Genomic DNA, 25,111 nt, shown 5'->3' on the forward strand with positions numbered 1-25,111 from the left:
ACATGAGTTGGGGGCCTGGTGGCAGGTGCCCCTGGATGCTGGGGGGTGGGGGTGCTTGGAGACATGAGTGGGGGCTTGGTGGAGGGTGCCCTGCACTGTTTGGGGGTGGAGGTGCAGGGGGACATGAGTTGGGCATGAGTGGGGGCCTGCTGGCAGATGCCCCACAGTGCTGGGGGGTGGGGGTGCTGGGAGACATGAGTGGGGGCCTGCTGGAGGGTGCCCCTGGATGCTGGGGGGTGGGGGTGCAGGGGGACATGAGTGGGGGCCTGGTGGAGGGTGCCCCACAGTGCTGGGGGGTAGGGGTGTAGGGGGACATGAGTTGGGGGCCTGGTGGAGGGTGCCCTGCACTGCTGGGGGGTGGGGGTGCTGGGGGACATGAGTGGGGGTGCAGGGTAGTCCCCCATGGTGTGGGCTGCCTGCATGGGCCGTGGAGGTTGTAGAGCGAACACCTGGGAGGACCCACACAGCCAATTCATGTGTAGTACTCCACGGAACCCCTGAAATACACGTACCCTGCTGATATCGCGTGTGAAACTTCCCGCGCACCCCGAAATACATGTACACAGGACATTCGCGTGTGGAACTTCCCGCGCACCCCTGATATACAGGTACCCTGATGGAATCGCGTGTGGAACTTTCCGCGCACCCCTGAAATACACGTACCCTGCTGAATTCATGTGTGTAACTTCCCGCGCACCCTGAAATACACGTACCCAGGACATTCGCGTGTGGAACTTCCAGCGCACCCCTGATATACACGTACCCTGATGGAATCGCGTGTGGAACTTCCCGCGCACCCCTGAAATACACGTACCCTGAAGGAATCGCGTGTGAAACTTCCCGCGCACCCCTGAAATACACGTACCCTGCAGAATTTGCGTGTGAAACTTCCTGCGCACCCCAGTAATACACGTACCACGCTCGCACAGGGCCAATCGCGTGTGAAACTTCCCGCGCACCCCAGTAATAAACGTACCCAGCTGAAATCACGTGAGGAACTTCACGCGCACCCCAGTGATACACGTACCCCGCTTGCTGTGCTGGTACAGGGTTAGCGCAGCCCTTTGCGCTGGATTGGGGATTTTGATGGCTTTTCCCTGCGCAAGGGGTGTTCTTGGGGGCGTAACTGGCGCTGCTGCAGGGTCGCTGCGCCACTGTGCGCCACAGCTGGTTTTGGTGGCTGGAATCCATGAATACGCTGTGCGCGGAAATGTATTTTAGCACACGCGGCTGGCGCAGGGATTCGCACGCGCACACTGTGCGCCAGCCGCGTGCGCCACTTGTGCGCTGAATTCTATGAATTACCCCCTAAGACTGGGTTCTCACCCATAGGAGCCGCAATCCGCATGAGGTGTAGAGTTTTACGCAGGGTGTCGGCCCCCTGTCACCCCTGTATAAACCCCACCTGATCCGAGTGGATCAGGTTCGGCATATGGCCGTCCAGCCTCGTTGCTATGATCCTCGTGAATAGATTTGCATCCACATTAAGGAGGGAGATGGGTCTGTACGAGAGGCAGTCCGCGGGGTCGTTCCCTTGCTTCGGGATCACAGTGATCAGTGCTTTACCAAATGACGGGGGTGCCTTCCCTATCCTCATTATGTTCGTAAATAGGCCCGCTAGGAAGCCCGCCAGTAGGCCTGAGAAGGTCTTATTGAAGCCTGCAGTGAATCCATCCTCCCCGGGGGCCCTTCCCACCTCCAGGCCCGAAATGGCTTCCAGCACCTCCTCCTCTGTTATGGGGGCATCGAGGGCTGCGGACTCCAGCTTTCCCAGTGTCCTGGACATACTTTTAGTTTTTGGTTGAGGTAGGAAAACACCTCCTAGACTAGGGATAGTGAGGCCTTTTCCAATACCCTTTTATTTTGAATAAATGTTTAGAGTCAAAACTTTGAGCTCTATTTGTCCACGTCTCATTTCTGGCTCCTCACAGCCCCAACATATCGGCTAATACCTGGCATAAAGGCAGATTGGAATGGGTGACCCATCGAGATGTTTGCGAAAATTCAAGTCCCTAATGAACCCACTCGTTATGTCGATAAGAGTTTCTGAAGTGAAGATAGATCTGTGGATGGGAATTGGAAGTGACTGGCTGGGCATTGTAGCCAAGGGAACCCCTACAACTCCAATGTTTGGACAAACTGTGGCCAGACCAGGTATTGACTGTCCAAGGACAAATATACTAGCAATGTACAAATAAAGGATTGCTCATGACAGCTGCATCCATACAATATCAGAACTAGTAATTGATGTAAACATTGTGCTAGCCACATAAACTGAGAGACATAGTGCTTATTTGTTCATGGAATTGAAATGGCAGATGCATTTGAAACATGAAGTACGTTTTAACTAGTCAACTACAGTGCCATATCATTATGACAACATATTCAAACTGTTTCCCTAGGTACAGAAGATTGAAGACATAAACCACAAACCTTATGTGATGCAAATAATGTATGAGAAGGAATAAAATGCCTTCAAATTATTTCATTGAAAAATTCCTTTCTGCATGACAATGGATATTTTATTTTATTTTTTTATTTATTACATTTGTTACTCGCCCAGACCCGAGGGTATCACAGCAAAAATACAGGTGAGTTATCACATTTTTATACAGTGTTGCAAATACAGTCATATAATCATTTTTTTACTACGTTGCAAAATAAAGTCATGTAAACAAAATACTTTTACTAAGTTACAGTTGGTCCAGGTAGCCACACACAATTTGTTTAAGCACTAGATGCCGTTTTAAGGAATGGCCCCTGGGGATACATGTTGGTCATGGGGGAAACAGTTAGTGACCAAGACAGGAAGTAAACCAGGAGCGTTCTAGAGCTGAGGTGGAGTGGGACTAGTTGAGGTTAATATTTGTTAAATAACCAAGTTTTCAGTGCTTTTTTGAATTTTAGTAGGGTGTCCTCGTTTTTTACGCTAAGGGGTAGTGTGTTCCAATGCGATGGGGCTAGGACTTTGAAGCTACTACCTCCTGCTCTGCTGTATTTGTATTGAGGAACTTCTAAGAAGGCAAGTTTATTGGATCTCAGTGTCCTACAGGAGATTTTTTCTTAATCGAGTTGTTGAGGTAACTAGGCGCTTTGTTGATGAGACATTTATAGACGATACTGAGACTTTTGAAAATGATTCTAGCTTCCATTGGCAGCCAGTGATTTTCTCGTCTGATGCTGGATATGTGTTCGGGTTTCTTTATACCCAATGTCGCTCTAAGGGCTTTGTTCTGTAATAATTGGATTTTATTTAAGTTAGTTTTGGAGGTTCCTAGGAAGAGGATGTTGCAATAATCTAATTTAGTTAGGATCAGTGTTCTGGCCAAAGTGATACAGTATGATGGGGTAAGAAATTGGCGACTGAGTGCAATCAGTTTTGCTGTATAGGCTGTGGACGAGGAAAGGGCAGCTATTTGTTTGTGCATGGTGAGGTTGGCATCTATAAAAACACCAAGAGTTTTCACTTGTTTGAGTACTGGGATCAGAGTACCGTCAATGTTGATGTGAGAGTAGTTGGAGTGGAGGGTGCTTATTCTTTTTTGGGAGCCCACGATGAGGACCTCCGTTTTCTCATCGTTTGGGCAGAGACTGTTGAGGGCCATCCATTTTTGGATTATGGAGTATACTTTATTGATGGTATAGGTGTCTTGGGTATAATCACCTGTAATGGGGATGAGGATCTGGGTGTCATCTGCAAAGTTGGTGTAGATGACACCCATATCGTCAAGGGCCGAGAACAGGAGTTTAGTGTATGCATTGTAGAGGGTGGGTGAGAGGCAGGATCCCTGGGGGACTCATATGGGTACTACTATGGGATCCACTGCAAAATTTCCGATGGCAACTCTGGATGTGCGTTCCGTTAAAAAGGATTTGATCCACTGTGTGGCGTTGCTGGAGAAATTGAAGACTTTTTTTAGTGTGTCGCATAATTTGTCATGGTCTACCAAGTCGAATGCTGCTGATAGGTCCAGTAGCAGTAGGGTGGCTAATTTGCCTGAGTCTCTAATAGAGTCCAGTTGGATTTTCAAGTCCAGGAGGGCTGTCTCAGTGCTGTGGTTGGGTCTGAAGCCAGATTGTCTAGCTCCTAGCAAGTTATTTTGTTCGAGGTGGGTTTGCATTTGGTTGTAGGCTATTTTGTCGAGGATTTGAGTATGAAGGGGACAGTCGTTATGGGCCGGTAGTTCGTGGGCACTAATGGATCTAGTGTGGGCTTTTTTAACAGTGGGGTGACCCATGCCGCTTTAATGCTGACTGGGACCTGATTAGTGTTGAATGAGGCATTCACAAAGTTGGTGATTATAGGCGTGAGGGTTGGGGCACATTGTTTAATTAGGTGTGCTGGAAAGCTGTCTCCTTTGCAATTTGAAGATTTAAGTTTGGATATAGTATTAAGTACTATGTCATGGGAGACTGGTGTGAAGTTGAAGAGGGGGGTGGTATCTTCTATATTCGTGGTGATTTGGTTAGACGTGTAATGTTTATCAGAAAGGAGATTTCTTTTGGAGATGATTTTATTTTGTAATAACTTGATTTTTGATGCCAAAGCGTCTTGGATGGTGGTACACCAATCTTTGCTTGGTTGGACTGGGTTGATTATGGGGATCGGATTCTCCAACTCCTTGAGTATGGTAAATAGGTCTTTGCTGTCAGAGGATGCATTGCTAATTCTGGTATTAAAGGCATCTGCTTTATGGGCAATGATGGCTGATTTGTAAATTTTGTTTGCGGAATTGAATGCTTCCATGGCTTCTAAGGTACAGGTTTTATTTAGCCGGAGTTCGAGCGATCTTTTAATCCATCTAAGAGAGACTAAGTGCTCATTGAACCAAAAAGAGGATTATTTTGTCCTTGCATTTGGTTTTCTTAACACAAGGTGCTAAGGTGTCAATTGTGCTGGTGAGGCAGTTATGATAAGTGTCCGCCAGGGCACAGGGATCTTTAGCATTGATATTATTGTTGTTGAGGGAGATGGCCAATAGAGGGTTGAGGTTTTCTGCTGTAGGGCTACGGATGTTTCTCGTTGCGTAAGATTCCTTGACAACTTTTTTCGGTAAGTCAGGTTTGTTGCACAGAATAGAGAAGTTTATACAGTGATGGTCTGACCAGGGTACCGAGTTAATGGAGTCTATAGATACTGTAGTGTTGAGTGGTAGTATCCAATCTAATATTCTCCCTTTTGTGTGGGTAGGAGCGTTCACGAGTTGTGTGAATGCCATGTCTTTGAGTTCACCGTATAATGCTTCTGCTTTATGGTCTTAGTGATCATTGAATCCTAGGTTCAAGTCCCCTAGGACTAAACATTTTGTGTTTGGTTTAATAAGTGGCGTTAGCAGTAGTGGTATGTTCACTTCTGGCTGAGATTTAGCATTAGGTGCTCTATAGATAGTTATTATATTTATAGTGGTCTTATGGCTCGTAGCTAATTTAGCTAGCAGGACTTTGTAGCTGTCTGGGTTTTCAATAGGGCAGTTTCTTATTTTGAGGTGGGTTTTAGCAATAATCACTACTCCCCCACCTACTGATTTCGTTCTGTCTGTCCTAAGAATGGTATAATCTGGAGGAATGACAATAGAGAGAGAGGGTCCAGAAGCTTGGTGGAGCCAGGTTTCCATCACTATAAGTAGGTCAAGTTGTTGCTCGGAAATATAGTCATATATATCTGTGGTATGAGCAGCTATGGACCGTGCATTAATGAGGGCTGCTTTGAGGTGTATGGGGGGATGGCTCTTGGACTGGCGGAGATGGGTAAGTATTGGTGGTATCTCTGGTAATGGCTTGTTGTTTGGTTGTGGTAGTCCTTTTAGGGTGTTTAGATTGGGGCATTAGTGGAGGTGCTCTTCCTATGTTGGCAGGACTAGCGAGGGCATTTACTCGAGGATGGTTTATGAATCGGGATCTGAGTCTTTGGGTTCTTATGGGACCTAGTAGAGGGATTTGTTTGGTTTGCTTAACTTTAAGGAGGTTTCTACTTGGAGAACAGAGTGTGGTGAGGGTATGTGATCTGAGTCTGGTGTGTCTAAGTGCACTGAGGACTGGAACAGTCATTATAGGTACTTTGTTACTAGTAGCTGAGTAAGGTGTGTTGGTTCTTAGTGGCTTTTGGATATGCTATGTCATGCCACACAGATGTTCAAACTAGTGAATTTGTATATGTGGGCAGGGCCCATTGTTGTAACTACTGCCACTGTAATTATTTTTATCTTATGTTGATACTCGTGTCGAAGGAGCTGTGAAAATACACTTAATTTGTGTACATTTGGAAATGTTATCTATTCTCAAAGGTAGCACAAAGTGCCGGATAACAAAGCTCTAGTGATCCCAGAAGAAAACGTTCAGTCTCCATTTGTAGGGCTGTTATGATCACTATTCAAAACCTAAAACCACAACAATTTGCCAGTTATGGTCAATGGAATGCTTGTGATATCACAGGTTACTTCACTAACATCATCACTGATGACATCATGTGACACAATTGTGGCATGGGTACTGCTGACAAGGAATGCCCGGGGGCTACTGCAATAATTATCCAAAGTAACCATGCAAACCAAAATCAAAGGGCCTGACCAGGTACTGCGTAGAAGCCAGGAACCATGAGCCCTACCCCTCACAAATGTACCCAGATGGCAAGGAACATTCAGTTTAAAACAGAACACCTATAATTTAAGAGAAAATATTAAAATCACCATTTGTCCTGACCACAGGGAGTGTTGCTTCAATTGGAACAAATGCAGCACAGCACAGGGAGCATTCTGTCAGTAAGGCTTTCCTGTGAGTGACTGTGACCGGGGTTTTGATAGCCCAATGCTAAAGATGTTAAAGATATACTCTTAAGAACACTCATTTCCTTCTTTTTTTCAGCCAGACTTTGTTACCAATGTTAACCACTAAATGCTAAGTAAATATATTGGAGCAATGGCAGGCACTTTGTTGTTCGAAAGTTCCACAAAGCCAACAGCAGCAACCTTCAAATCCTTAGTGCATCCAGACACCAAAGATGTTGGTGAGACATCAGACACAAGTGAAGACTGCAGAAAATACATATGTATTTTAAGAAGATTCTGAAATGGTGGGAAACCACCTTCCCCTGTCTGCATCAAGGCATGATACATAGAGGTCCATGAATTTTGATCTTATCTCAGTGAGGTGGTAGGACCAGTAAGCTTCATAATGAGTTGGAGAACAACACTAAAACATGACCATTGAATATGATGCGCATGCAAATATAATATAACAAGATCGATCATGAACTATTGCAAAGGAAGTGGAAGTCAAGTGTCTTAGAGCTTTCGTTGGGTCCGCTGAGGATGGGGAATTAGTAAATAAATTCATAAAGAAAGCTGGAAAATGTGGCAAAGTAACAGGAGAAATAAGGCAGAAGAAGCAAAGGAAAAGGATTAAAACAACTGCGAGAATGGAACAATGTATACCCATGCAACGCAGTTACATACTTGAATCCATCTTGCTGTTAAACACCTTTAATTAATACTTTAAAAACACAGAAAATATCAGAAGTTTATTCAAAAGAGAATGAATACCAAACATCATCTCAGAGAATGGATCGTTAAGGGAGATTATTATTATATTAGGTAGCTAAGGAGCATAAAGTGGCAGAGACCAAGCTGCAGCGACAAACCCCATAAACCCCTTACACACAGGACCAAAATACGAATCCATTCCACCAGCAAATAGTGAAAGTGCCAAAAGCTGTGTTAACTGAGGAAACCATTGCAGTGATTCTCTAACAGAGAACTCGAATGCTAGCTGATTTTTTTTACTTTAAAACAACTAGGGGTAACAGGTATATCAAGAATATCATATAATGAAGTTGACCTTGAGCTATACCTATATAACTCTTCAGAAAATATACTAAAATTGAAAAAAGCTGTACTTGAATAAACATTATCACCCTGGGCGGGGGGCAGCCAATCAGGTGGTTAGGAACGCAGGCTGACACTATCATATGCCCACATTCTATGCCACCTGACGGCCAGCTCCCCTGCACGCCATCTTCCCCCACCGAAAAAATCCCTCCCCCCAATTTTCACTTACCTGTTAGCTCTGACGGCAAGTTCCGCCGCCGCAGCTGCTGCTGCTCCCGTCCCCTCTCAGACTGCCATGGAAATGGAAGAGGGGATCCATACAGAGCCCCGCCTTCTTATTCCATGGCAGCCATGTTGGTACAGTATTTTCTCTCTATGAGGGCAACACGGCGAGGCTTCCTGTTCACAGAAAGAAAATACTTTCCATTTAAAAAACAAAAACATTAGCACCCTCAAAGCATGTTATACGGGTGCTAATGGTGATATGCACCTCAGTGGCTTGCCCACCCTCTAACGGCCTGTGAGCCTCATTAAGGGACCCTCACTTCGCTCGGTCCCTTAACTTGGGTGGTGGGCGATTACACACAGGGTGGGCATGCCACCTCAGGGCATGTAGCCTCAGTAATCACTAACGTTCTATATTTATGAAGATCCTGCTTTAAATTCTTACAAGATCTTATGCTTCTATTCCTAAACCAAGAGGTTCACTACAATGGAAAAAAAAACTTCAATTCTAGATATCTTAATGGCCTTAGCATGGCAAATAATTTCCTTCCATCTCAAGTGGTGGAATGTTGGTTAGCAAAACCAGAAATATGAAAGGACAATAGTGAAAGGACTTCAGTTCTAAATCTATGTAATGATATAGGTTACCTCTTACATGATTTACTAAAAACGGAAAACTGATTTCATCGCCCAATCTGCTGGTGTAGTTCACAAACCTCCAAAAATGTCTTTCTCTGACCTTTTGATGCTACCAATGTGTAATGTTCCATTTTAATTGGTAATAGTAAGAATCAGTTATAGTCTTAACAATACCCTTGTACTACTTGTTAATTTTATGAATTGTTTCAGATGAATCCCATGATAGCACTGATAACCATCTATCTTAAAGATATTTGTCCCCCTCCATCTCTTTTCTACTTCCTTCTGCCATGGCCACCTCCACTAAACTGTTGTGCTACCAAAACTTTCCAAACTGTAAGGAAGTCACTTTCTCATTTGGCTAAATGCTCACTAGATTACTCAGCAAGTATTGCTTTTGGGTACAAATAGTTCTGATGTAACCCTCCTCTACTTCCGAACTGAGTATATCTTCAACTTTAAGCAAGACACAGAACAGCATTTAGGATCAAGCATGTGCCTTTGCCTGTTTTATAATATCCGCTATGTTTTGTTCACTTACCTTTTCTTCAAAATCAGTTAAAATGTTCAAAGAACAATATGGTCAAGTACACATAGCATTTGGATACGTTTCTATCATATGCCCATGTACATGGACCGTTTTACATGCATGGCTTTGTGCCCGTGGACTCCCATATGCCAGGATTTGCATATCTCCGGTATTGTCATTCCCTGCTACTCATACAATTTCCCAGCTATTGCCATCAGGTGCCCAGATAATTTAAACATTCCCACCCCCACCTCAAAGGAGGGAAAGCACACTCTATACACACAGAGCATGTAGCTCACCTGCATACAAACACACTGGTGAGTGTGTTAATGGGTAAATGTGACAATGCAAACCCAATCTCCTCACCCTGTTCATCATACTCGCCTCACACACTGCATTCCCATCACACATTCACAGACTCACCTACTCACTTTAGTCAGTAGTGAGAGCGTGGGTAATTGGTACCCTCACACCACACTAATGAGTAAGGGTGCATGAGTGAGTTTCAGTCTGTGCGATATGTATATGTGTGTGACTATTTGTGCATTCAGGTATACTCTAGCGAACTACGGCAAGACATATCACTAGCCTATTTTTATCAAGGCTGTATCAGGCCTGCTGGGAAGGACAAGGGGGCTGTAGGGCTCAGGGGAAGCTGCTCACTACGTAAAGAGATCCCTGGCGGGGGTATACGGGGAATGCCCCAAAGTCTCTCCCCATCCCTTAGACCAGTAAATTAAAGTAAGTAAAGACCAGGGAATGTTAGTGCAGCAACTTCCATTGAAGTGTATAGATACTTGATCCGGGAATCATGAACCTCAGGGCTCCTGAGGTTGAGACAGGCTAGGGAAGAGCCTCATCTGGACTTCAACCCCACCCAGAGGCTGGGTCGGACTGGGCCATACAACTGTCTGGGGCACCAATGAAAAAGTGGCCCACAGTTACAAATGGCTATTCATTTCTTTTGTGACACTGTTTGAATAGTAACCAAGGGGGAGTTTTTTTTGATAAAGTGGGATGCAAATTGTGCATTTAAAAGAATATTTATTCAGAAACACTGGTCAGAACTACTAGACACAGAGTGAATTAACTCATCAAACTGGCTCAAATTGGCCAAAAAAGTGGCCCACTTTGACCAATAAAACTGTCCCACACTAGCCTTTTGTGTTTTGGTTCGGCCATAGGCCTATTGCCCGATAGGCTAGTCCATGCCTTCCCAGAAGCCAAACTAGCGAGTAACCCTATAGAGAGGTAGTTAGCTGGTTGATTCCCATTCAACTGCATTGGAACTCAGACTAGGGTCCCAAGGATTCCTCAAATCTGGCACTAGGGGCAAAAGAGAAGGCAACTGTCAAGGACCAACAGACTTCCTTGTCTATGTTCAGTTTGATTAATGACTCTCTACCTCAGTTATGCGTGTTCACCTACTACTGGCTTCTTTGCCTGCAAATTGACCAGTGCTACCTTTGAACCCCACAAAGCGGTAAAATATTCTGGCGTTTGTGATGCTTTCTCAGGCCACCTTCCATGAGAAAACTGTAACACACTTCTCATGGATCTGAAGGTCTGGTTAAAGCTCTCAAGGTTTAGGCTTCTGCTCAGGGTGCTAAAGAGTTCCAAATTGGTCCCTAACAGACACATAGCAGCACTCAATCATAGAATCATGGGAACATAGAAAAATTAAACCAGCAAGCATAGATTCCTAGACATAAAACTGAAGGCCTATCAGTAGGATAGGTCTGCCAAAGTTCTACTTAGAAGGGCACATCACAATAAGTACCTGTTCCTTGAGAATCAGTATGTCCACACTGTCACTCCCAAACCTATGGCGAACGTTGTCTGGAATAATTTCTTCCTCTTTCTCATCTGTCCCATCTGTCATGTCTGTCTCATCTGACTCCTCTAGTGGCGGCTCCTCGTTTTCTGCAGACACCTCCTTTTTCTCAGTGCTCAAAACGGCCACCTTACTGCGGGCCTCCCGGGCTTTAGACTCTCCCAGTGAGCAGGTGCGCACCATTTTAACCTTCCCTTCGGAGATCGGCTCCTCCACCTGCTCACTCGGCTCGGGTGCTACACTGCTGTTCTCCTCTTTCTCTTCCCTGGTGGTGGCCTTCTTGTTTTCAGGGGTCCCGGCAAACTTGCGCAGAGCTTGGAGCGGGGAGGAGGAGTCCATACGTAAACTGCTGGCTGGAGGATTGGACATGGCATTTAGGTCACAATAGCCAGAGGGCCCCTCAGCGTCTGGTTGAGAATCCGCTGAGAAAGAAGATAAGGGGGACTGACATGAGTTTGCAAAGCGCATGAAATGTGTGAGATCTTGAGCTATCTGAAGGCAGCGACAGTCACATGTCAGTGTCTCCAAAAAGAGAAAATAAAGTGACAGAAACACTAGCAACCGAACAATGGGAAGAGCAATATGGCAGACAGGAGAACCAGGAATGAAAAGAGCACATGGAGTAATTGATATTCATTTAGCAAGGAAACGGTAAGAAGAAGCTGGCGTAAGAGCACTGAAGCGAAGAGAAGACAGAGGAAGCAGACAGGAATTCTAGAAATAAGAGGACCAGGCGAAAGAGCAGATAGAAAACATGCAGTAGAGCCAGGACAAAAGCAACATAGAGTGAACAAACACCTAGGAGAAAGGACAGTCAGAAGAAACAGAGCCAGGAGGAGAACCAGGAAGAAAATCAACAGTGGTAAGAATTATAAACTGAAGCAGGCAGAAGAACCAGGCATACCAGCAAGATAGGGCGGACATGAGGCCCAGTGAAGGCCTAACAGGGGGGGAGGGAGAGGTAGGAAGCATATCAGCAGCTGGTTTCAAGAGCAACCAAAGGAAGAAGATAGCAAAGAAAGTGGCAAATGAATAAGGAATAAGTGAAGCATAGAGAAAAGACTAGGCAAAGAAAGACAAATGGAGGAAAGGAATTAGGAAACAGCGATTAAGCCTTTTGTTATGTAGGATGTATACAATAAACGAAACAAAAACACTGACATGAAGAAAGAAAAGAACAACAGAGTTTGGAAGAGCTAAGAAAGGAAAATATAATATTCTGGTCCAGGATGATGAATTGGGAGCCCTGCTTTTCAGTGCTTCTTTGTTCTGGGAGGCTCGGGGTCTCCCAGGCACTCTTACCCTCAGCACCCATACACACCTGATTCATCTCCCTCAAGAGTCTCTTCGGGGGTTTTCTTTTCTTGATCAGAACCACCTTCAACCTCGCTGGGTACAGTGGTTCCCATTGTTTAGTAATCTGCGAAAGCAAATGGGCAACAGCGAGTCACAGATCGGAAGTAAGTGACTAATTTGTACCCAAAAGAGACACTCAGCAGGTTCCTGAGATGGAAAACAACCTCTTCTAAACACATGAGCATAGCAGTCCTTGCCTGTCAAAAAATGGGAATGGTTTGGTGCACTCACATCTCAAACAGAGTGAAGTACTGGTGCTGGCCAGTCCCCCAGCCCTCAGGTGAATGACATAAACCACACTGGATGTTACCCCTCTGTCCGCACTCCATTTAACAAAGGGAACGCTTAGTCCTGCGTTTAGAAACATTTGTATTCCGAATTGTTACATGTTCCATATTTAAGGTATCCACAAGATGTTTTCCATATTCTTGTCCCTTTATTAAGTGTTCCGAAAGAATAGACACAGCAAGCATTTGCAATGCCAACCCTTTGGGCTTTTGTATAGGCATGGGGAAGGCAATTGCCCACCACTGCCTTAGTAGTGCTAACTGGCCATTGATGGTAGCCGGTGCAAAAGTATGTGAGTAGCTGGGCATCTAATAGCAGTGCCTGGAAAATGCCTAATACTTATAGATAAGCCAAAACTGTTGGCTTTGCTGATGCTTGTTTTTAACAGGACTTCAGTGAAGGACATGCAGAGTGCTTATAAATCGAGTGGCTGAATGTCCATAGCTTGTTTACAGTTCCAAATAAGCCATGAACCCTCAGAAGACTGATTTAGAAAAAGCACGGGCAGGCACTTTGAGTGCTAAGTTTGATGACGAGGGTTCATTAAAGCGAGCTGAAAAAGTTCCCATGAGGAGGTGTTTTGGGCTGGGAAGGGGTGGAACTGGGTGGGCAAATAACCAAACAACACCTTCATGCTTTGTGTCCGTCCTCATGTCAGTTCTCCCTATCTGTACTCTAATGCAATAGTTTTGGCTTTTAGGTGGTTCTGCCACCTAATAGCACAAACTAATGAATACAAATGTGCAAGGGTTCCAAATAGAATACATCCTACAATCCCACGGTTAAAAAATGATCTAGTGAATTGAAAACTATTAATACATTTAAGCTACAGTATTTCTCGATCTGCTGCAAAAAGTCAAAATAGAATAATTTGAACAAAAAGATAACACTTACGTCTTCAAAGATTATACAGAATTCCATTGGTTAATCAAACTGCTGGATGTGGTGTTAAGTCTGCTCTCGTCCAGCAATGGAGACAAGACTAAAACTAATACCCTTTCCTCAATCATCTTTGTCACATTAAGTGAAGTGGTGGTCTAGACATGCACCCAGGCCTACAGGTAAGGGGTTTATTGGCCACTTTTACCCTTTGGCAAATACTCGGATACTCCCCAAAAATAAAAATTAGGAGTAAAATAAATAGGAAAAAGATCTTGTAGCCCTGCCTTCACTCTCACAGATCCATGGAACACTTGTGTATAGGCGCGTTACAAATGCCATATCATATCATATCATATCATATCATGGATATGTTTGGATCAGTAGTGCAAGAGGTACCCCAGGGAAGAAAGCACTATTTTAAATGCTTGATTGGAAGAAGTAAACTGTGCATGATTAACTAGATGCAAAGAAATAAATATTACGGAAAATGTCTGTTTTTCAGTAAAAAATGTTTTACTTGCTTATAAAATACTCTCATTGGGAATTGGAGTTACGTTTTTACCCCCTAAAAAATCATTGTACTCCCGACTTTAAAAAATAGTGAGTAAAATACTCTCACTTCCAAATCTTATCTGGAGCACTGCATACACATTTCTTCAATTTAACAAGTCTGCCATCTACAATCCCCATCCCCCTCCCCCTTGAGTTGGGCTTAAGAATCCATCATGCCATCCTGTGTGTCCTGTCTGTACAGCGCATTGGTGCAATGAGCATCATGAGGTAAACCAACATATTTCAATTTTTCTATCTAACTAACTACAGGTGGCCATGCCGCGCTCCCCCTGCCCTTCACCCGAGGCTTCCGCAGACAGACCTTTGTGATCATGCAGGCCCTGGAGAGGAAAAAAGCTCCAGTCTGTCTTCTCTGGTAAAATCCCCAAAGCAAAAACTTTATCAACAGGACCGCTGCACTCCAGGAGGGAACGGAAATAGTCACAACTACTTATCATCACAGACATATGAGGTAGAAGCCACTTTCGGCACCACTTGTGTGGTTCCACTGTGGTCATACTTATGAAAGATATGGAGCGCTCTATAAATAATAGAAGAGGATGATCCAACTCCAATTCTCGTAGCAAGAGGGACAAGGGGGCATTACTGTCAGTCCAGATCCACAAGAAGGGATCAACAGCATGGCCATTTTTCCTCTTCCCATTGCCAGAGATAGATTCATCCCATGTTTATGGTCTCTGAGGACCAGCTGTGGAAGATTATGGAGGACACGGTTAACAGGATCCCGGACAGACATTTTCTCTCTATATGTGCAGCCCATTTGATTCCTGCAGCCCCTTTGTTGCCTCACCCCCTTTAACAAGAGGACCTGCACATGCAATGCTTAAACCTGAGATACCATCACTTGTGAGACCAGCTCCACTGATTCCTTCTCTCAGCCAACCCTTGGGACCGCCAAACAGAGCTTGCCCAAGATAAAGACCCTCAGTTTACTGATCTGGTAAAGAAAGGGACCTTTCTGCTCGGAGAGGTCATTGAGAAGATAATGGAGTACCTTTAAACTAACCTTAATATGAAGGACATGATCACCACGGCTATGGAGCGAGATACCGATAGCAAGTATGTCCCTAGTCACACCCTGCCCTAAAAGGCCCCATGCTTCCTCCATTTTCCTGCAGGAAGGTATGGACTTGGGTTCCATTCTTGACATGATGGAGAGGCAGCTACAGCTAGGATCGAATGTGTCATTTGACATACTATGAGCAAAGGCTGTAGACATTTGGACAGGTGATACTGCTAGGGAATTTATAAAGCTAAAGAGTTTGCACTGTATAATAGTTTAACATGTATGTAGTTTAACATTTGACACTGGTAAATAGAGTAGGTTAGGTTTGTAGGCAACAGGCCACAAAAGTGCTAGCATAGCGGCAGGCATACGAACATGAGTATTCCCAAATTAAGAAAATGCAAAATTGAAAGCTGAATGGCTGTACTTTGCAAGACAGATCATGTGATGTAACAGAGGTGATGGTCCTTGAAAATAGTTACACTCGTTGTTCATTCAGGGCAGGAGGGAAGGAAGGAAAAAATAGAGAGAAGTGTCACATGTTCCCTGGGCCGCGGGATGTCGTGCTAAGCAGAATACTGCCCAAAGGTCACCAAAGCCAGGGGATGGAAAATTGCATCAGCTGATGCAGGGGGTAGTGAAAGATGACACCACAGAAGAGGCCTCTGTTCCTGGCCTTCCTATTGCTGCCACCTACACCAGTGCGACTTCCAGACAGACTATCACTGATATCCTCTTCTCGGTCCCCTCTCCAGACCTATGGACCCCCCATCTGATCTCTAACCTCTGCCCTTTTCCCTTTTCAACCATTGACGGCAGCACTAGATGGGAAGTACTCTTGGCTCTCTTTTCATTCTCTAGGTGCATCATTAATGTCTATCACAATGGCACTGTCATGACCTAGGGTTCTCAACCCAATCTTGTCCTCTTCGACCAGCGCCTGCCAGCCCTCATCAATGTCCTACCTTTTCCTTCCACTCCCCCTTCCTCTCTGCACCTCCTTCACTACCTCTGACGGGTGTACCAACCGCCTGTACCTCTCCTCAGAAAACTTCCAAAGCTGGTAACCGGCTTCACTTAGCCAGTCTGAATGCTCGTTCTGCTGTCAAACATACTTCTGACATCTACCTGCTTCTTGAAGACTTTGATCTCAACGTCCTCGTCCCTTCACCGAGAGGTGGTTCAATGCCAGTTCCATCAATGCTTTTGACACTCTCCTCCATGATAGCTACAAGATCCTCTCCAAACCTTGGCCCAATCGATCTGCTGGTGGACTAGCCCTGATCTTCCCCGAGTGGGTCCCTGCTTTCATTATACCCACTGAGCCTTATTCCTCCTCTGAAAGCCTTGTCTGCAAACTTGGTGTCTTTCCTACACTCTCTCTCATCCATGCCACTATCTACAGGCCCCCCAGCCCGTCTCACTCTTCCTCTCAGAATGGGCTGATTTCACCTCCTCTCTCCTGACTTCTACCTCTAAACTCCTCCACCTTGACTCCACTGTTTCCCTCTCCTCACTCTTTTGTAAACTTTGTACCTCTCTCTCTCAGTATTGTCGCTTCTGGCGCTACTCACTCTGCCGGACCCACTCTTGATGTGGTCATCTCCTCTGATCCCCTATCTCCAAGCCTCTCACCACTCCTCTATCCTGGTCTGACCACTACGTCCTCTCGTCCCACCTGGGACCCCTCTGCCCTCTGACTGAGCCACCCCGAGCACTGGCAGCCTCCTTCGCGGTCATCTAGCCGATGCTCCTATGCTCAAACCACTGCACAAGAGGGTTATGGACAGAGAGTAACCCCACGCTCCCCCCCCTCCCACTGTCACAGGAATTCAGGGGAAACAAACCAAATGCAGATGCCTGATGGTAATCAGAGTAACCAGAACAGGCCAGGGCAGTTTAGAGTCAAATCAATACAGACATTGAGCACAGAGAGATGAATTTAGGGATCAAGAAATATTTCAGATCCTAGAAGCACAAGTGAAGATGCAAATATGAAGACTGTATGGTGGCCAAAGAAGCCACCAACAGATGACAAATCAGAATGAAGAACCTAAGAATGACACTACCCAAAGAACCAGTGACTAGTCAGGCAAATACCCAACACTGGAGAACAGGTACAAAATGATACACCATTGGATAAACACACAGGAATGCACGGTATTTTCGATTTTGGGAATAAGATATGCAGTGACATTGGAAATAGAAACACACACATGAAAGGGGTGTGGTTTAACCAAGATATAAACCAAAGTATTGACTCCATTCAGGTGTGCGAGGCCAGGGAAAGGCAAAGGGAAAGTACACATGGTAAACCCAAAGAGCAGTGGGAAAGAAAAGAGTTTAAAAAGAGATATATTGCAAATGAAGGGAATGAGCACAATACAAATGAACACATAATGGTGGTGAGCAAAAGGGCATCACTTTTTAAATGTCTTGATTGATTCAGTTAAAAGGAGAGCACAGAACACAACAAAAACAAGTGAAACAGAAGTCAATGAAAAGGCTAGTGAGTATAGGCTAAATCTAAAATAAAAGGATGGGAATTCATTACTCGATTAATCGAATGCTGTTCATATTTCCACAGAGATAAAAACTCATCAAAGGGCCCATGCAGGTGAGTCCCCAAATGGCTATTTCTTGCCACAGATGTTTAACAAGGTTCATTTAACAGGTAAAGTACAAGTGCAAGGTGAGTTTCAAACACAAAATGTTCATGTGTTACTACATGAGAAAGGAGTTAGTGAAAACACAGAGAAATCATGTACCATGGAGGAGGTAAATGATGACACTGAAAACAAGGTGGAAAAAGCAGATAAGGAATTGGGTGATAACTCAAGCAGGCCAATTATCCAGGGAGGCCAGTCAACAGCAAAGCTTCAGACAGAAACACAGGACAGAAAAATAGACAAAGACATGAAAGATGAAAATGAGATGGTCAAAAAGGAGGGTAATGTATCATTCCACATGTCCCTTTGTTTAGCAAGAAGTCTGGTGGGCTTAAGAAAAATCAGTCCTGAGATAAGTAACTACTCATACTTCCTATGCACACTTGAGAAATCTGAAGATCAATAGTATGCCCCTATCACAGTAGAAGAACAATGCAATGTCTTTGGGTTTGGGACTTTTTGACCTAAAACATTTGACTGAATTTATTTGACCTTTTTTCAGTCTAAAATGTGGGGGATATCCCCGGCATCCACCCCCACTTCCCCTCAACCTTACCCACCCATATATATATATATATATACATATATATATATAATTACATTTTATCAAATAAAAGGTCAAAGAAATACAAACAAATGTTTAGGTCGCATGTTTTTAGTAGGTCAATTATGCCAATACCATGTATTTGCAATGGTGGATACAGGAGTGCAGCATACTGTAATGTCAAGAAATCCTACTGGATAGCATAAATGAATGAAAACAGCAATAAAACACTTTTAAATTAAGACAGATTGAGGGCCCTGTGCATAATTTCAGTGGTGAGGAAATACCTGTGGAAGGTGTTCCAGAGATTCCCATTAAGGTAGGGAAACATAGGTTTAGACAAGAAGTGGTGGTCACTCCAATTGAGGAGATGCCCTTCCTATTAGGCACAAATTGTCTCAAGTGCCTGTCGCCGCTAATTGATGGGGTAAATGTTGTTCTGTGCTCATTGGCAAAAAAGTGGTAAACCAGGTTAGCAATGGAAAATAATGTCACACAATTACCGAGTCAGAAAGAGCAGTTGAGGTATATCTTCAAAATGGCTGTGTACCTAGTGATACTGTCATTCTCATGTGCCAGGATGAGATGCAGGAGAAAAAATGGTAAACAGTCATTAGAGATGTGTTTTGATCCCAGGCAGAACTGGGCAAACACAGGTGGATGAAGACACATTAAGGTTCTATTGAAGTGAGGGAGACACAAAACAGTTTGACACTTCGGTGCCAGATCAGGAAAAATATATTTCACCCATTGCAGATATAGACATGAATTAAGGTCAGGCATGGATACTAGTGCACATGGACGTGTATCTGTAAATGATTGAGGCAGTACTGGCCCAAGAACAAGAGAGGAGCTTAATCAATGAGAAAGTGTTTTAACAAATGTTTGAACGAAAAGAAATACCACATTTTATCATATGAAATCAACAAATATTCACAATATACAGCCCTGAATTGGGATATAGAATTGTGGGGAGATGCATGTTGAAAATAAAAATAGGATCTAAAAGTATCCATCACAATATATGGATTGTGAGTAGAGCTAAGGCCAAATTATATCTCGGAAATTTCATCATGCACAGTATGAGAATGTTTTTAGATTTTTTTAAATAAAAAGGGTTGGTCCAGACTGGGTGGAGTACCACAGGAATTTTAGAATAAAAGGCAAGCATATTGTTGTGCATATTGTTGTGCACAAATAATGCTAAATGCAGCAGAACTCCAAATGAAAAGGGATGTTACCATTCCTGCATTCACAAGGCAATTTACAGTACCATTGAAATACAGAAAGATGCAAGAAATTATGGAGTCCGACGCGTTTGTGTGTGTTATTGAAACCGTGAGACAACAGGGCAAAAAATGTGAATACATGCCACTGATAGAAGTTGGGGATGGTCCCATTCGACTCCTAGTGAACAGCAAAGGATGTCAGGAGATTCATTTGGAAGCAGGTAAACCATTAGGGATGGCACTTCAAAAATCTTTTTACAATGCAGATTTGAACACAGTTGTTGGTATTATTCCTGAAAGGTGTGTCACTTTACGACATGACCTGCCTAAGTCTTTGGACTGCATACCAAAAGGGATCTTCAGAATTCAGTCAGTGTATCATTATGAACCAAAAGATGTGATTTGTCATCACCAAGATGATTGCATTTTATTTCGGTTGGATGACAATGAGCCAGAAGAAGAACAGCAAATTGAGATGGAGGTTAAGATGCCATGTTACTTAAGGGGGCATCTGTCGAAAAAGATACTGCCACGCAATTAGAGGAAAGCACAGCAATTCCCCCTCTGGAGGACTTTTCAGAAGTTTCTAAAATGGTGGACGAACAAATCCAAGCTGCGGATGCAAGTTCAAATGAGTTGGAGAGAGACCAGTTTAGGCAATTCATTTTAGAATTCAAGGATGTATTCGCCAGACATGCATTTGATTGAGAGTGGACTGGTCTGTATTTCGCTACATTGCCAGAAGGCTATGGTAGGGAACCTGTCTTTGTGCTACAATATAGGCTGCCTTTGGCTTGTTTGGAGTCCTTGGCAGAAATAATCAAAATCTAGATGGATCATTAGACCTATTAACAGTACCTCACACACCCCTATGTTAGGAGTGTTGAAGTCCAGTGGTCAATGGTGTTTATTTGCAGATTTTAGAGAACTTAACATGAGGGTACCTGTGTCAAGGTGACCACTTCCATTCATTGACCAAGGCCGTGCACAAATCCAAGGGTCAAGGGTTTTTACCACCTTAGATTTCATGGACAGGTATTGGTGTGTGTCTTTAGCAAAGGACATACAAAATCAGTTTGCCTTTACCTTCCAAGGAAAACAATATGCATGGAAAAGGCTTCCCTTTGGCTATATCAACAGTGGGAGTGAGTTTGGTATCTTTTTGAATAAGGCACTTCCAGATGCATCCGAGAGGGGAACCATGGTTTAAGTGGATGATATCCTGATTAAGAATAAGGGCATACAAAACCCTTTCAGTGACATAAGACATCTGCTCAGCCAATTGCAAAAGGCTGGGGCAAATATATCATTGCAGAAGGTGCAGTGGTGTCAAAAAAGGATATCTTTTTTGGGCCATGAAGTTACAGACCAGGGATTGAACTCAAAGAAGAAAAAGGTAGAAGCCATTAAAAAGTTAAAGGATCCCATACATTTGAAGGGTTTAAAGGGTTTGCTAGGGATGACGAGTTACAATAGAAAATGAATTGAAGATTATTCAGAAATCACACAAGCATTGACTAAACTACTGAAACATGGTGTGCCCTGGAAATGGGGATAAGAACAGAATGAGGTGGTAGCTAAGTTAAAGGATTGTTTGGTAAGGACCCCATGTTTGGCCCAGCCAAAGAAGAATCAGGATTTATTCATAGGAATAGATTTAACAGACCTGTGCATGTCAGTGCATGTCAGCTGCCTTACTTATATCAGAAGTACGGCGTCCTTGAAAAAAAGGCCTAAAGCCCATTCTGGACCTACAGACAATCCAAGACCTCGGATAGTAACCAAAGAAAGTGGCGTGCCAACGAACAAGACATCTGACAATCTTAGGAGAAGATACAGATCTCGGTCTGTCGATCGGCACTCTCATCATATTGATCGGAAAACTTCAAAGACGAAGAGCAAAGAGGAGCTAGAGAAAGACCATCATCCAGCTCACAGAATTACCATGCAGCCACAAGCATTAAAAGAACGATAAGACAAGAGAGAGAAATGGACCAAAAGGCTCACTCAAAGCAAATTGTTAGTGAATGTATCATTAGACTGAAAAGAATTGGTTCCAAGGTCAGAGGCGAACCACTGAATAGAACCAATATTTTGAAAATATTGCCCCAAATACCTATGCTTCGTTGTATACGGAAAACCGACCTATGGATGGTGGAACCGAGTACATCTGGAAGAAGCGACTATTCATACATTAATCTCAATTCAAAAGTCATCAAATTTCAACTACTGAAAGAAACAGACTGTCTGTCGCTGTTTGGCTATGAAGTAATAGAAATCCATCACCTTAACGCCAAACCCAACTTACTAAAACAATCAGATGTAGACTCTAGAAACTCTACAAACACACTGACAAAGTTTGACGCTCCGCGCACTCACTACATCAGCAGGACGGCTTATTCACGTACTAACCATCATGATCGGTCTAATGAGAGACTGGGAGCACCAAGCAATCTAGAATTGGACTCCGTTCCTCTGACTAAACAAATGCGTAAGCCGTCCACGTCCGATCGACTTGTCGCCCGGCCCTACCGATCTCCCCTCCAATCCTAAAAACGTCATCTTGGAAGAATCCGAAAGGACAAGAGGGGGATCAGGGACGGCCTTGGACATAGCACAAGTCAGACGGAAATCAGAATCGGAAGGCTTAGCAACCACCTACTGAAGAGGAAAACAGTTTAACAGATGGACGGAAACAGGAAAACGGATTCAAAACCACCTTAGGTAACTGCTTAAAATTAGGATGTTGGAACACGCGGGGTTTCGAACACCTAACCAAAGTGAGTGATGTCAACTTAGGCCACTTCGATGTCCTGTGCTTGCAGGAAACATGGTTGACCGCAAAACCCCAATTGGACAGATACGAAATCATCTTTACTGCTGCAAATAAAGGGGCTGCAGGACGTCCCTCGGCTGGTCTCATAACTGCCCTTCGCTCAGGTTCCGGAGTGGAAGTGACCGAAGTCTTGACCTCTCCTAATTGGATTCAGGCAATGATCTTAAAATGTACGAACTTGCCGAACATACCATCTAGTCAAAAAGAGGGAAACATCCTTTTACTGAATATGTATTGGAACCCAGAAACCACATCTCAAGTAGAGTTCGAAACAGTCCTTCTTACGCTGCTAGACGAAGCTGATGAGAGAATCCAACATCATACCTCCATCATAAATGGTGATTTTAACACAACATGGGAAGGTACCGGACGTGAATTCAAACAACAAGGCCAAGGTGAGGCAAAGAGGGAAACTGTTAGACCAATTAATGATTTCCTGGGACATGCATAATCTTCATTGGCTCTGACTCAAAGCAAACCTTGCGATCCCGACGTGGCAAAGAGGACCCCAACAAACTGTAATCGACCACATATTTGTTTCCAAGGACCTTCTGCCGTCGATTCACAGCTTCAGGGTCGAGCAAATGACATTCAGTGACCACAATCTTCTTGTCACAGAAGGCTTGAAGATCAGGTCAAAATCTCTCTATAATTCGACTCCCTCGGAGGCATCGACTACCAGGGAACCGAGTAAGGATATCAGAAAAAGGCCTGCGTGAACTTGACTCCCAATACTCCCGGCTTCATCATAATCTATCGACCTGTGGAGAAACGAACAGAAGTCACTTGGATTACACTCCACTACTGACGAGGTTCACAACCTCAGTCACAAAGCCTTCTAAATCTGTCACTGGTCACCCGCACTCATACAACAGCGATCACGTGGAAAAAAGAAAGTCTCATCGACGATTAAAAAAAACCTATCTCAAATCACCTTCAGTAAAAAATGTAACTTATGGGCATCTGCCGTTCAAGATTACAAGAGCTGGCTGAGACACTACAGATATAAGTTGTACCAGAATGATGCAGAGCAAATGCTGTCTGCCATTTGTGGAAACAAACCAAAAGAATTCTGGAATTTGATTAAGGGGACTCTTAACAAAATGACCGGGGATATCCAGAATAACGTTGGAGAGGCCAAATGGATAGCCCATTTTTCAAATCTGTTCGCGCCAACAACAGACAAGAACCCCCTGCCAGTTGTAGCTGATAAAACACCAGAGCACGGACACGAACCATGGAACATCCCCGTCGATGATGCATCGATTTTACTAAAGATAAAAAAATTGAACAACTCGAGGGCTCCTGGGCCAGATGGTATCTGCAATGCTTCAAGAAGCACCCCGAATTGTGGGCATCCATAATGAGCAAGATCTTTGATAATTGCAACCATCTCCACGAAATTCCTCCTTCTTGGAAAAAAGGCATCATCGTGCCCATTTTCAAGAGAGGCTCGACCGATGATCCAAGCCATTATCTCTCTTGGATGTCATGGGCAAGGTGTTTGCTTCCATGGCACCGGACGCATTTCAAACATGGATTCAAGAAACAGATCAAGCAGACCCCTTCCAGAATGGTTTTGTGAAGAATTCAGGGACAACAACTAACATTCTTCTCCTGAGTTCCCTGAAAGCTAAAGTAGTACAGGGGGGCCCTACCATCTGCATGGCTTTTATTGACCTGGTCCAGGCCTTTGAGCAGGTCAAACGGCAGCGCCTATGGGGAAAACTAGAAGACACAGATTGCCCGCGAGCGATCTTGGAACCCATAAAAGCCTTACACAACGATACCTCCATACACGTGCGCCTTAGTGCCGAGGAGAGACTGTCTAACGAAATACAGACCTCAAGAGGCGTAAAGCAGGGTTGCCCCCTTGCACCAGCTCTATACAACGCTTATATTGCAGACTACGGGAGATCAACAGACCTCGTCAGATGTTTTCCACCTTTGCTTGGAGGCTCCAAGATAGAGCGATTACTTTACGCAGACAATATCATTTTGATGGACTTAACACCTATAGGCATGCAACGCCAACTAGATCACCTAGTACTCTACTTGGCAGAAAACAACTTGAAATTGAACAACGACAAAACCAAAATACTAATACTGGGAACCGCAGCCAAAAGAAAACAAAAATTCCTGTGGAGATGTGAAGGGAGGAACTTAGAAACAGTCAACGCCTTTAAGTACCTGGGCATTATGATCAGTAACGACAAGGGAGAACTGACCATGCAAGACTTCATTTGGTCAAAATTTAAAAATCTTACGGCACAAGCCAAAGCAGTGGACCAAAAATATGGAAGATTTTCCATCATTCCAACTATTAGATTTTATAAATCTAATGTTGTCCCCGCCTTGATCTATGGCACCGACGCAATGCCTATGATGCCGGATTTGACCTGGGCAAAATACAAAGGTTTTTTTTGCAAGGAGTACTTGGCCTGGCTATTTCCACTCCGATAGCCTTGATAAGAAGAGAACTCTGTCTAACCTCACTTTTGGCCTTAAAGATGAGAGCTAGCCTCATGTTGTACCGCAAAGTCACCAACGCTTCGAAAAATAAAGTCTTGGACCTCATTTGGAAAGAAATTGAGTGTGGCAATAACAGAATGCTTAGTAGATGGGAGCAGTCCAACCTTTCCATTCTGCAAGATCTGGACACTACCAGAGAACCATTG

General features: G+C 44.0%; 1 protein-coding gene across 2 annotated transcripts in view; it reads right to left on the reverse strand.

The window, feature by feature from the left end:
* Window positions 1-25,111, reverse strand: part of CIMIP4 (ciliary microtubule inner protein 4) — a 960,512-nt gene that overhangs the window by 656,504 nt on the left and 278,897 nt on the right. For both annotated transcript variants that reach the window (XM_069653007.1, XM_069653008.1), the window contains exons 3-4: window positions 12,372-12,470; window positions 10,997-11,472 (exon numbers count right to left, since the gene is read on the reverse strand). In XM_069653007.1, the coding sequence (XP_069509108.1) occupies window positions 10,997-11,472; window positions 12,372-12,459 (564 nt within the window). In that variant the 5' untranslated portion in view covers window positions 12,460-12,470. The remainder of the gene's footprint in view (window positions 1-10,996; window positions 11,473-12,371; window positions 12,471-25,111) is intronic.

The sequence above is a fragment of the Ambystoma mexicanum genome, chromosome 3q (genome assembly GCF_040938575.1).
Source record: "Ambystoma mexicanum isolate Mex_15411 chromosome 3q, UKY_AmexF1_1, whole genome shotgun sequence".
Classification (NCBI taxonomy): Eukaryota; Metazoa; Chordata; class Amphibia; order Caudata; family Ambystomatidae; genus Ambystoma; species Ambystoma mexicanum.